The sequence below is a fragment of the Argiope bruennichi genome, chromosome 10, assembly GCF_947563725.1.
Source record: "Argiope bruennichi chromosome 10, qqArgBrue1.1, whole genome shotgun sequence".
Lineage (NCBI taxonomy): Eukaryota > Metazoa > Arthropoda > Arachnida > Araneae > Araneidae > Argiope > Argiope bruennichi.
Genome location: NC_079160.1, coordinates 97,303,722 through 97,317,059, shown reverse-complemented (window position 1 = coordinate 97,317,059; position 13,338 = coordinate 97,303,722). Strand labels below are relative to the sequence as shown.

Sequence of the window (13,338 nt, the reverse complement as noted above, 5' to 3'; positions counted from 1 at the left end):
AGGAAAAACTAAAATATGCGTTTAATAATGGACGGAGCGATAAATTTCTCGAAGTTTCGAGCATTATCCATTTTGTCTGCAAATTCGTCGCCAAATCGCCAAATGGTCGCCAAGTTTGGAATCACTGGCTCGGCATCCGACAGCATCCAATATAGATTACTGTAAAACGGTTTTTCTTATGATGGCGCTATTATATTGAGAAAAACCGTAGCTGAAGCTCAAGAAGTAGTACCGGAAAAGAAAAAGAGGAAGACTGCATACAAAAATAAGAAAAGGACTATCTACAAAAAGAAATGAGATGCCATCAAAAACATAACTTGTAAAAAAAATCAAGTCTCGCAACTCAGTTCTTCTATCGTAAAAAGTTGTGAGATCCATGTAATACCAAGTCAGTCAATTTATTCAGTCCCTACTTAAGGGTCCTTCTGTCTTAAGTTATTACATAATTAGCTAACCTAACAACATCTTATAGTGACCATATCAATATTAAAAATCTTTTATGGTTTAAAGAAATAGATTGACTTGGCAATCGCACTAAACAATCTAATTTAATATAATATGTTAATGTAATCTAATTTAATGTAAAGATACATTGTGTTTTCATGTGAGGGCCAAGTCACTCTATTTATTTAAACCATAAAAGATTTTTAATATTGATATGGTCACTATAAGATGTTGTTAGGTTAGCTAATTATGTAATAACTTAAGACAGAAGGACCCTTAAGTAGGGACTGAATAAATTGACTGACTTGGTATTACATGGATCTCACAACTTTTTACGATAGAAGAACTGAGTTGCGAGACTTGATTTTTTTTACAAGTTATGTTTTTGATGGCATTTCTTTTTCTGTATCTTCATTTTCAAAGATCATTGTATCCACTGCAGCTCAACACGCGATATCATTGTCTCGGTTAAAATTAAAAGTACAAAAATCAATACTATTTTTTGTTTTGATTTTGTTTTCACATATATTTAAAAACGCATGTTATTGTGGATTTGTTGATTATCCCGGCATTCATTAACCTCACGCAGCACCATGCGAGCACTGCTAATTTAAAAATATACTCCATTCTTATTTTGATTCATTGTGTACAGTTTGTTTAGTTTTCCGTGAACAAAGTTGCTGGCCAATGATTAGGATATCTTCTTATTGTTTGCTTTCCATTAATAAGGATACTTTAGTCCTTACTTTGGGTACTTTCGATTTATTATTAAATGCCAGGAGGAAAGTAAATGAACTGTTGGAAGATGAGAGATAAATCAAAATTTATCCATTGCAGCCAGAAAGAGTTTTAATTAGAAATTTCGATACTGAACTTGCATAAGAAAAGTTAGAACTTGATAGTGTCATATTTTCACTTTCTCTTATATCTAGAATAGAGAGAATATAATAATTGTCAAAAAATTCAAGCTCGAGATTTTGACGATTTTCCAGTTTTAGAAAGTTCCCTGAATTTGAAAAACACATTTTTAGAGTATGTCAGTCTGTCTGTCTTTTGGTGACGAAGATATCTCAAAAATGTTTTGAACTAAATGGATGAAGTTTGGTATGTGGTCTTTACACCAAATTTGTAGATTTCTCTAAAAATTGGAGAAAAATCAATTCAGAAGTCCGTCTGTCCTGCTGTGTCAATATTACTTAACAAGATAACTACGACGCCGAGAGAATAAGCTGGATAGGATTTTGTACATAGAATTAACGTCTAAAATATAGATATATATCAAATTTGAAATTAAATCTACTGAAGAGTTGACTGCCTGTGTGTCTGTGCATTCCCGTGCGTGTAAACATGATTATTCAAAAATGCAATGATTTGAATTATTGAAAATGTTTAAAATCATCTAAAGTATTGATTCTTATCGATTCTTTTGAATGAAAATCGCCTAAGGGCCTATCGGCTTGTATTTCCGCGTGAATGTAAATGTGGCAATTCAAATAATCAGTGACTTAAATAAATTAAATTTTGCATATGATCCTGCTATTAAAGATGTCAAATTGAATTTAAATCAGCCACCAAAAAGAGGTTCAAAATGCATAATCGCTTTTTTATCTCTATATCATGAATCACGAAATGCTCATGTGTGAACTCTGAAGGAAAAAAAAATTCTAAGCACTCATGGCTTCCACAGCCTTTTTCAAGGTCTCCAATATTTATGTAGGTAGGAAAGCGACGGGGGGAGATAATACTTTCATTAAAAATATAATAAGAAAGTTTCGTGGAGATAATTACTGGTGTTTAGGAAGCAGAATATGAACGATGCGGCATGCTACATTAGTCGATTGCACAAGCAAAAACACTTTTTTTCTTAGATCATGCATAGCTTGTTGACTGATGGGCGAAATGTCCCAAAAAAGTCGAAGATTTATATTGATGACCAGTATTCCGTAATAACTATGTTGAGGACCAGTATTTCTTAATAACTGTGTTAATGACCAGTATTTCTTAATAACTATGATAATGACCAGTATACCTTAATAACTATGTTGATGACCAGTATTCCTTTAATAACTATGTTGATGACCAGTATTTCTTAATAACTGTGTTAATGACCAGTATTCCTTAATAACTATTTTGATGACCATTATTCCGAAATATGTTCATGACCAGCATTTCTTAATAACTGTGTTAATGACCAGTATTCCTTAATAACTATGTTGATGACTAGTATTCCGAAATTATTATGCTCATGACCAGTATTCCTTAATAATTATGTTAACGACCAGTATACCTTAATAACTATGTTGATGACCAGTTTTCCTTAATAACTTTGTTGATGACCAGTATTTCTTAATAACTATGTTGATGACCAGTATTCCTTAATAATTATGTTGATGATCACTATTCCTTAATAACTATGTTAATGACCAGTATTCCTTAATAACTATGTTGATGACCAGTATTCCGAAATTACTATGTTCATGACCAGTATTTATTAATAACTGTGCTAATGACCAGTGTTCCTTAATAACTATGTTGATGACCAGTATTCCGAAATAACTATGTTAACGACCAGTATTTCTTAATAACTGTGCTAATGACCAGTATTCCTTAATAACTATGTTCATGACCAGTATTTCTTAATAACTGTGTTAATGACCAGTATTCCGAAATAACTATGTTGATGACCAGTATTCCGAAATAACTATGTTCATGACCAGTATTTCTTAATAACTGTACTAATGACCAGTATTCCTTAATAACTATGTTGATGACCAGTATTCCGAAATTACTATGTTCATGACCTGTATTTCTTAATAACTGTGTTAATGACCAGTATTCCATAATAACCATGTTGATGCCAGCGTCCTAACTTTGGGGTAGCGTGTCTTCCACTTGATCGGGCGTCCCGGGTTCGAGTCCTGATTTGGGCATGGTTGTTCTCTACCTTGTATTCTATCTGTGAGGTGTATGTGAAAGAACCCTCCTGTAAAAAAGTGTTGTGCAAGCGAGTGTGTGAGTGTCATCTTCATATGAGCTAGAAGTCGGGCTTCTGACCTCGGCTGCTCAGGGACCTTTACCCTCAGAAGCTACTGCACAAACTCGGCTTAAATCGCTGACTTAGTCAGCGGGCTTACCTATGACAAGTGCCATTAGTAACAACAACAACTATATTGATGACCAATATTCCGTAATGACTATATTGATGGCCAATATTCCGAATAGTAGTAATCAAAATAGTTATTGATTGACATTATCCTCAACGAGACCTTTATTCTTCCAGGCTGCTCGTGCCACTCAAAAGGGGAAAGGCGTGCATCTCACCAAAGCAGAAAAGGACGCCCAGATGATCCGGGACTACTGGGTACGGCAGGACTTCTTGAAGGGCATACAGGATTATGCCGCTAACCACCATCGGGACCTCTTCCGCAACCGATGGGAGTGCGCCGCGGACAAGAAGGGTCTCTACAGCAGGGTACAGTGGGAGGTGGACAAGGTGACTGCTAAGATGGATGAAGAATTGGAGAAGCGTAGAAGCAGGTGAGGTCAGAGTGTATTTTGAATCATATCAGAGTTGCATGGGTGTTTCCATTTGACCAGTGTAATTAGTCATATCAATAAGTCAAAGACGTGATAAAGAAATGTGACAGCTTCTATTGGTAAAAGCGACTTTGGATTACCAAGATATTACCTGTGTTAGAAATTCAATAATAGCTCCAGTGCTCAAAAAAGGGATGAGTAGAATGTCATTCTGTTCTGGCCCAAACCATGCATATGTCAATGCTGTCTGCTAAGAATATTCTAGAATATAAAAAATCCTCTTGGTAATCAAAAGGATTTATTGGAGACCATCAATCAACTTCTCCAGAAACTCTTCAACTTCTTTAAAATCTTCCGGATCATCACATTTATATATATAAAACGCTAATATTCGTGACACAGATCGATCTTATTGTCGAATATCAACAATGAAATGTACACAAAGCGTCATACAAATGATTTGGACTAATTTATTGAACATTCGTACATCTACACGTGATTGAGCTGACAGCCCTCTTTCCACATCACGCCAGGGGGAGGACGTTTGGCTCTGACGGAATTAAGGGGCAACAGACCCCCTTACACGACGGCTCTTCGGTGGAATCGGGTCCCGAACTTGAAACCCCACGGCTCACGAGCCGAGACATTACCATCAGGCCACCGTAACCCCCACCAACGCGATGTCAATAGCCTGCTTTAGTAAATTTTTAATTGATTGACTTACTCAAATAATTGGTTATTTACTTCACATTCTTTAACGAAATTGTGAAACCATTCCCATTGTTTTTCTGAACTGATGAATCTCGTATCCATGAGGATGAGATAGTTATTCCGCCGGAAAACTTCCAGATACAACTGGGCCACATTTCTGTTTTACTAAAATGAAAATCTAAAAGGCAATCTTTGCAGAAAAGTTGATTTTATTTTTACTTAAAATATTAGTGTGTCAAAAATATTTTACTAAATATGATTGATAGGATAGTTTACAAAAAAAATGATTTTATAATTTTTTTAGCAGCACACTTATTGAATTTAAAGTATAATTCTTTACATCATTTAAAACAATTTTTAAATATAAAAACGTGTCTATCTTCAGTAGTTTATAAATTAGGTTTATTAGCTGCTAGGACATTATTAGAGTAAACACTTAGTTCTATCCTATCGAAGACATTAAAAGCCTCATTGAGTCTGGTAAGCATTTAAGAGCTCTGAATATTGAATAGCCCTTAATTATTGCTTAATTAATGAACTTTTAGCGATTCACCTTCAATGTGAGACGCTTTCACTAATTAATTTCTTGATTAGTTAATTTTGCTGATTCCTTTTACATAGTTCATCGATTTTTTACCAGATTCAATGACATAAAATTGCTGGATAATTCTGGAAAATCTCTTATTTTTTAACTCAAAATGGTTGTATTTTTTCATTCTATTTTCAAGATTCTCAGATTTTGCAATATCAAAGCTGAAAGTAGATTTAAGAAGCATCTTGACTGCTTTTATTTTTTTTTAATTTTTTTTTCTTAAATATTGTTGAATGTTTTGCCCATTTGTAAGCAGAAAAGCAGAATTATATATATATATATATATATATATATATATATATATATATATATATATATATATATATATATATATATATATATATATATATATATATATATATATATATATATATATATATATATATATATATATATATATTTCAGTCCTTTTGAATTCACCGTTTGCTTTGTTGTAGTCATTAGGTCGTCGATTTGATTGAAGAATCATTCCAACTACATGCTAACAAATAAATCATTTTATGCAAAGTACACAGAAGGTATTGTAATGTTTAAAAAATTCTATCTTGAAATTTTGACAAATCTCCACGTTTTAGACCTCTTGAGTTCAAAAAACATATTTTCAGAAAATGTCAGTCTGTCCATTTGTTACTGATAAAGATAATTCAAAACCTCTTTGAACTAGATGGATAAAATTTGGTATTTGGTCTTTATATCAAATTTGTAGATGTTTTAAATCAAATTTTGAGCAAAAACTGTTGAGAGGAAATCTGTCTGTTCCGTTGTTCTTATATAAGTTGGAAGGATAACTACAAAATCAAGCGAGTTTGATGAATGAAATATGGTGCATTGATTTAACATCTATCGTTTAGATATCTATCAAATTTTGTGCCAGTAAAGCCAATAAAGGGTTGATCGTCTGTCGGTCTGTACGTTCGAAACATATAAACGCGATACTCAAAATGATACTCAATGATATAATGATACGCGATATTCAATGACTTAAATATATCAGTTTTAGTATGTGATTTTCACACTAAATTGCAGCTTTGTGTCAAATTTTGATTTCTGTTGGTTAGGAAAAAGTGTATTTAAAATTCATCCTTATTAGAGAATATGTGAAAAAGTTATAGGAAAACCACTACCCTGGTTTTGTTTAAAGTATTCAGAATTCTTTTAACGTAAGAATGCCTGCGTAGTTTATCTTAAATTGGTGTAAGAACTGTAGTTCTTTAATTGCTGTTGACACCGCATAGTTCTTTATTTAAACAGCAAAATTTCGGCACCAAATTATCTACACTTTCATAAAGGATGTTGAATATTATTATGCCATCAAAAACATAACTTGTAAAAAAAACCAAGTCTCGCAAGTCAGTTAGTTCTACTATGTTAAAAAGTTGTGAGATCCATGTAATACCAAGTCGGTCAATTTATTCAGTCCCTACTTAAGGGTCCTTCTGTCTTAAGTTATTACGTAATTAGCTAACCTAACGACATCTTATAGTGACCATATCAACAATAAAAATCATTTATGGTTTAAATAAATAGATAGACTTGGCCATCGCATGAAAACACAATGTATCTTTACATTAAATTAGATTATCTATACTTATAATAAAGCTCAATGTGTGTGTGTGTGTGTGTGTGTGTTGGCGCTCTACAGGCCAGGTCATTTGACATACAGCTATCAAATTTGGTACATGTATACCTTAGAGGTCGGGAATGTGCACCTGGGGTCCCTTTTTTTGAAATTTTAATTAGAATTTTAATTATTAATTAAAAACTAACTTTCCCGCCAAAAAAATCTTCCATTTTCCCCACCGCCAACTTTTCCGCCAAAAAAATCTTCCATTTTCGCCACCGCCAAATGAGTAAGGCTTCCGGGTTTTTTTTCTCCCAACAGTAATGAGGCTAGGGTTAGTATTTTTCGGCGGATTATTTCAAACGATTCTGTTTATTTTCTTAATGTTTGATGCATTTAAAATTAAACATTGTTAATGAATCGATCCTTCAGATTCATTCTGAAGAACTTTTGAATAAAAATAAAACAGAATAAAGGAAATTAAAAATTTCTAATCCGCATAGCGTTACCCCAACTGGCGTAGAAAAAAAAATCACGTATTTGCGTTACGTAACTGGCGTTGAAAATTCACGCATGCGCTGTGTGTTCTGAATTCCGCATTGTGTTGACGAATTATTATCAACCGATGCGGACTGGATTTAAATTTTTTTTAGGTTCATTGCATGTTTTTGTAATTAAAATGTATTTATGTTAGTTATATATTTTTTGTATATGCTTATAGTTTTAAGTGCATCGTTTTTTAAGTAGTTTTTTTAAAACCTGTTTTAAACCGTCTATTTTAAACGATTCGTTTCATTTTCTTAGTGTTTGATGCATTTAAAAGTAAACATTGTTAATGAATCGATCTGCTCATGATGAATCTAAGAAAATTTTGTTGACAAATTCTTGAGATAATACGTAAATTGAAAAGGATATTCTTTAGTGTCCATAAAGTTTAAACGCTGAGTGACTCTATTTTCATTAATCAGATTATAAAAAAAATCTTTGTTTCAGTAAAAAATATTATATTAATTGCAGATTAATTCTTCCCACTTTAATTTAAAACATAAATTCTACGGGTGCTAACAGAAAATGAGAGAGATACATATTACGTTATGACTGAAGGCCTTTGTAATATTATAAGTGACTTATATGACTATCAAAATTTGAAGTTTTAAAATATTTTGATGAAGAAGCTATTAAAGTAGGAATTGCATAAAATATTTAAATATAAAAATTTTAACGAGCATTAAGATTGGCGAACCGGTTGGTCGACAAATTCTTGAGATATTACATAAATTAAGAAAGATATTTTTTAGTTCCCATAAGGTTTAAATGCTCAGTGACTCTGTTTTCGTTAATCATGTTATTAAAAAAATTAACATTTATTGACGAACACGAACACACTGATATTCACCGTTACTCTGATTAGATATTATAAAATCTGAATAGATAAACATAAACGTGTAAACAGCTGTGCGCCGGTTTCTATGGCAACACAGCTGGAAAGGAAAAAGAAGTTTCCGAAGAAAATTCACGCATGCGCATTGTTCTGATTGTTGTCATGACAACCACTTTCAACAGACGATTTAAATTATTTTTAGGTGAGTTACATGCTTTTGTAAGTAAATTGTATTTATGTTAGTTATATATTTTTTGTATATGCTTATAGTTTTAAGTACATCGTTTTTTAAGTAGTTTTTTTAAACCTGTTTTCAATGATTTAAATTATTTTTAGGTTAGTTGCATGCTTTTGTAATTAAATTGTATTTATGTTAGTTATATATTTTTTGTATATGCTTATAGTTTTAAGCACATCGTTTTTTAAGTAGTTTTTTTAAAACCTGTTTTCAATGATTTAAATTATTTTTAGGTTAGTTGCATGCTTTTGTAATTAAATTGTATTTATGTTAGTTATATATTTTTTGTATATGCTTATAGTTTTAAGTACATCGTTTTTTAAGTAGTTTTTTAAAACCTGTTTTAGACCGATTATTTTAAACGATTCATTTTATTTTCTTAGTGTTTAATGCATTTGAAATGAAATATTGTTCATTAATCGATCTGTTCATGATGAATCTGCGAAAATTTTGTTGACAAATTCTTGAGATATTACATAAATTAAGAAAGATATTCTTTAGTGCCCATAAAGTTTAAACGCTCAGTAATTGCGTCCTCAGTATTATCAGTAATCATATTATTAAAAAAAATGCTTTGTTTCAGTAAAAAATATTATTATATTAATTGCAGATGAATCATTTACACTTTAATTTAAAGCTTAAATTCTACGAGGGGTAACAGAAAATGAGAGAGATACATATCACGTTATGACTGAAGGCCTTTATAATATTATGAGTGAATTATATGACTATCAAAATTTGAAGTTTTAAAATATTTTGCTGAAGAATCTATTAAAGTTGGAATTGCATAAAATATTTAATTATTAAAATTTTAACGAACATTAAGATTGGCGAACCGGCTGGTCGCCAAAGGCGGCTAGTATTAGCATATAATATTAAATTAGATTGTTTAGTGCGATTGCCAAGTCAATCTATTTATTTAAACCATAAAAGATTTTTAATATTGATATATGGTCACTTTAAGATGTTGTTTGGTTAGCTAATTAAGTAATAACTTAAGACAGAAGGACCCTTAAGTAGGGACTGAATAAATTGACCGACTTGGTATTACATGGATCTCACAACTTTTTGCGACAGAAGAACTGAGTTGCGAGACTTGGTTTTTTTACAAGTTATGTTTTTGATGGCATCTCATTTCTTTTTGTAGATAATCCTTTTCTTATTTTTGTATGTAGTCTTCCTCTTTTTCTTTTCCGGTACTACTTCTTGAGCTTCAGCTACAGTTTTTCTCAAAGCCCACTCCCTGTCTCTATGGGTTTTTCTCGTAAGCTTTGATGTTACAATTTTTAACGTCTGGACGGTAAATGCTTCTTAGTCTGTTATATTCACAAATTGAGGATTCCTGCACTTTAATACTTCCAAAGTCGACATTTATTAGATGTAAGCCGTCCAGACTTATAACTCTCGAAAGTGCCATGTAAGGTTGACCGGATGTGAATACTGCAGAACCAATATCCATCAGTGCATTATTTAGACTTAGGCCCTGACTTTTGTATATAATTGTAGCATAGGCTATACATATGGGAAACTGTTCGCAATTAACATGAGCGCTATTAATAATTTCAAATTTAGTTTTGACCGGACTAAGCTCGTAAACATGTTCTTTATTAAATGTAATGTATATTTTCTTAATGTGTGTACTTAATGTGTGACTTGTACTTCGGTTTGCTTGTGTTCTACATGCAGCTGCAATAGTCTATGTATAGTCAATCCATTCACATTGAATGCAGCTATTCCTGTTGGAGCACTAACTGTCACGTTTTTGTTTAAATACGTCTTAACCCAAACTTTCAGAGTTTTTATTAAAAAGCTCTTACCAGTGCCACCAGTTTCACTCACAAAACAGCGTAAAACGTCAGCGTTATTATCAGTTGTGTCTATTTTATTTGTGATCATATCGAAGACTCTTTTTTGATCGGCATTTAGTTTTGCGATCATACTTTGAAGATCAATTTGCTCTTTTTCTACCAGATTGATTCTCTGAAAGTCACCCATTGCGTTTGCAGTTTCCACAGATTCAAATTGAATTATTTCAAATTAGATATTGTTATAAACCTGTAATTTTGAGATTTAATTAGTTTTTCCCAGAGAGAATAGTGTCATCATATGAAAGACCGTTTTACAGTAATCTGTATTGGATGCTGTCGGATGCCGAGGCAGTGATCCCAGAACTTGATGACAAACTTGGCGACCATTTGGCGACCTGGCGACGAATTTGCCGACAAAATGGATAATGCTCGAAACGTCGAGAAATTTATCTATCCGTCCATTATTACACGCATATTTTAGATTTTACTTGATTTATACACTAAGCATTAATTGTATTCTAATTTTGAAGCTTCTATGTCTGCTACAAGTGCCTTAGAGTTTTGATGATCGGTCAGTCAGTGACAAAATTCACAAACTTTGACTAGTTATAATTCTTAAACTACTGGTTCAAATTTAATGAAATTTGAAATATACAGTGTTTATATAATGCCTGCGTGGTTATTGAAAATTTAGGCTTCTAGTTTTATCCACAACGAAGTTATAGCGGGTCGAAAATGGCCTAAACAGCTTCGAAAAAAGGATGGAACGGCCGTGCCGCTTGTTTTTGAACAACTTGGTGGGGGCACGGTAGTGCCCCCAAATTAGTTTGATTTAACGTGACTTTTTGGCTTTTAACTTAATGAACATGATTCTGATCTAGATATGAAAACTGAAGAAAAATTGAATAATGAATCATTCCGCATCCTTTGTGAGTTACGTAACTGAATTCGAATTTAACACTCAGAATTCTGTAGATTCGAAATGTTCTTCTAAGGAAAATGTTTTAATTTTAAAGAATATTACATAATTCTATTTGACAAAAAATAGAAGTTTCTTAGTTGTATAAATCATTATTTTCTGACTTCCTTGATATATAGGACAAGTCTCTGAATTATTGGAAGATTATTTGGTTATAATTTGGGTTCATTAAGATTTCATTTAATTCAATTATACTAAAGCGCGGTTTTCTGTATAATCTTTAGCAATATTTGTTGTTAAAGTTTAAAAACGGGGGGAGGTGGCCTCACATACTCTCTAATAAATGTGCTATCCCAGAAGATGCCTTGCATGAAAATGACGTAACGAAATATTTGCTTTTGGCCTGAATTTATAATTTTTACTGAATCTATCGTATGATCCTTGGCGAGATTTTTGGCTGTTAATAAAGTCCGAAAATTGAATTTATGTTTTAATCTAGTTTTTCCCAACCGATTGGAACAAAAATGTAACACAAAATTACTCTTGTAATCACAAAAATTCCATGAAAAATTTGATATATTTATGTTGTTGTGTCACTGCGTTTTCAATTCTCTGAAAGTACAGATGGTCACACCCTTGTTGGGTTTGTCTCAAAGTTTGTTAGGTGTTTACACTACTGATGTTAAATATGTGTACCGAATTTTATATATACCGATAATATTGTACCGATAATATTGATTCTCAAATCACATGCAATTGAAAATTGTCATGTTAGTATAGCCCCTCTTAGAATATCAATTATTTGAGAAATTTATTATTTTACTCTCAAATCCAGTTTTAGAGTAAGAATGATAATTATAATTAAATTCAACAATTTTATGGAACACTGATCGCCTTTGGCCACCAGTTGGATAGAGTAAATGATTGCGAAAAGTTTCAAATAAAAACCGGCTTTCTCAACAAAATATTTTTAAAATTTAAATTTTAAGGGACAAACAGCATAAACTATATTAGATGCCTATTACCATTCTGTTTGTTGAATTATTCATTTCTTTAATTTTCCGTGTATATCTTTATACTTCCAATTAGACCCCGGGGGACACCTCGAAAAGAGGATGAGATACTTCCGGTTTGGTGGTTGGATCTCGCACTCCTGAAAGGTGGGAGATCTGGCTCCTGCTATCGATGACGGGACGTACTTCCGTACGGACGTACTTCGGGAAGGGTTGAACCGTGGCCGGTGAAAGGCCCTTAGCATTCGACCACAGTTCCCGCCAGTATTGCTGTTTCTGCGGTCCGGTCATTCAGTTTTCTTTATCCGTGTGCCTTTGGGCGGGTCGGAGATCAGTAATATGACTTATATTTCCAATTATACAACGGGAAAGAGCAGCTGTATTTAAAAATTAACCTTAAGTAAGCTGTATCTAAAATTAAACCTTAAATTTAAGAAGGACAAAATTATAAAAATTTTACTAAAAGCATTCCTATATGAAACTTAATCAATATGGAAAAAAACAAGCCGAATTTTCACATCTTGACCATCAACAATGGGAGAAAAATTGTGATGAAATATTAATAGTAATAATGAAGACGATTTAATTATTTAAGTTTCATTTAAACTACGAGTTATATTGTTGTAAAATATGCTTAAAATATTTTTTAGACAGCAGGAGTGGTCTTCCCAAAACTTTCTCGTACACACTCTAATAAAGGTGTCATTGCAGAGAAAGCCTTGCATGAAAAGGGTATATAGTAGTTACGAAATATTAATTTTAGGCATGCATTTACTATTTTTACTGAATCTATCATGTCATCCTTGGCAAATTCTTTGGCGATTAATCTTTGGCATACATTTACTATTTTTACTGAATCTATCATGTCATCCTTGGCAAATTCTTTGGCGATTAATCTTTGGCATACATTTACTATTTTTACTGAATCTATCATGTCATCCTTGGCGAATTCTTTGGCGATTAATCTTTGGCATGCATTTACTATTTTTACTGAATCTATCATGTCATCCTTGGCAAATTCTTTGGCGATTAATCTTTGGCATGCATTTACTATTTTTACTGAATCTATCATGTCATCTTTGGCAAATTCTTTGGCGATTAATCTTTGGCATGCATTTACTATTTTTACTGAAT

The 13,338-nt window shown here is 32.4% G+C and overlaps 1 protein-coding gene across 1 annotated transcript in view; it reads left to right on the top strand.

The window, feature by feature from the left end:
- The window catches only part of LOC129989090 (cilia- and flagella-associated protein 53-like), an 89,621-nt gene that overhangs the window by 10,000 nt on the left and 66,283 nt on the right, over positions 1 to 13,338 (top strand). Inside the window, exon 3 of the mRNA XM_056097414.1 lies at positions 3,725 to 3,981. Within this exon, the coding sequence (XP_055953389.1) occupies positions 3,725 to 3,981 (257 nt within the window). The remainder of the gene's footprint in view (positions 1 to 3,724; positions 3,982 to 13,338) is intronic.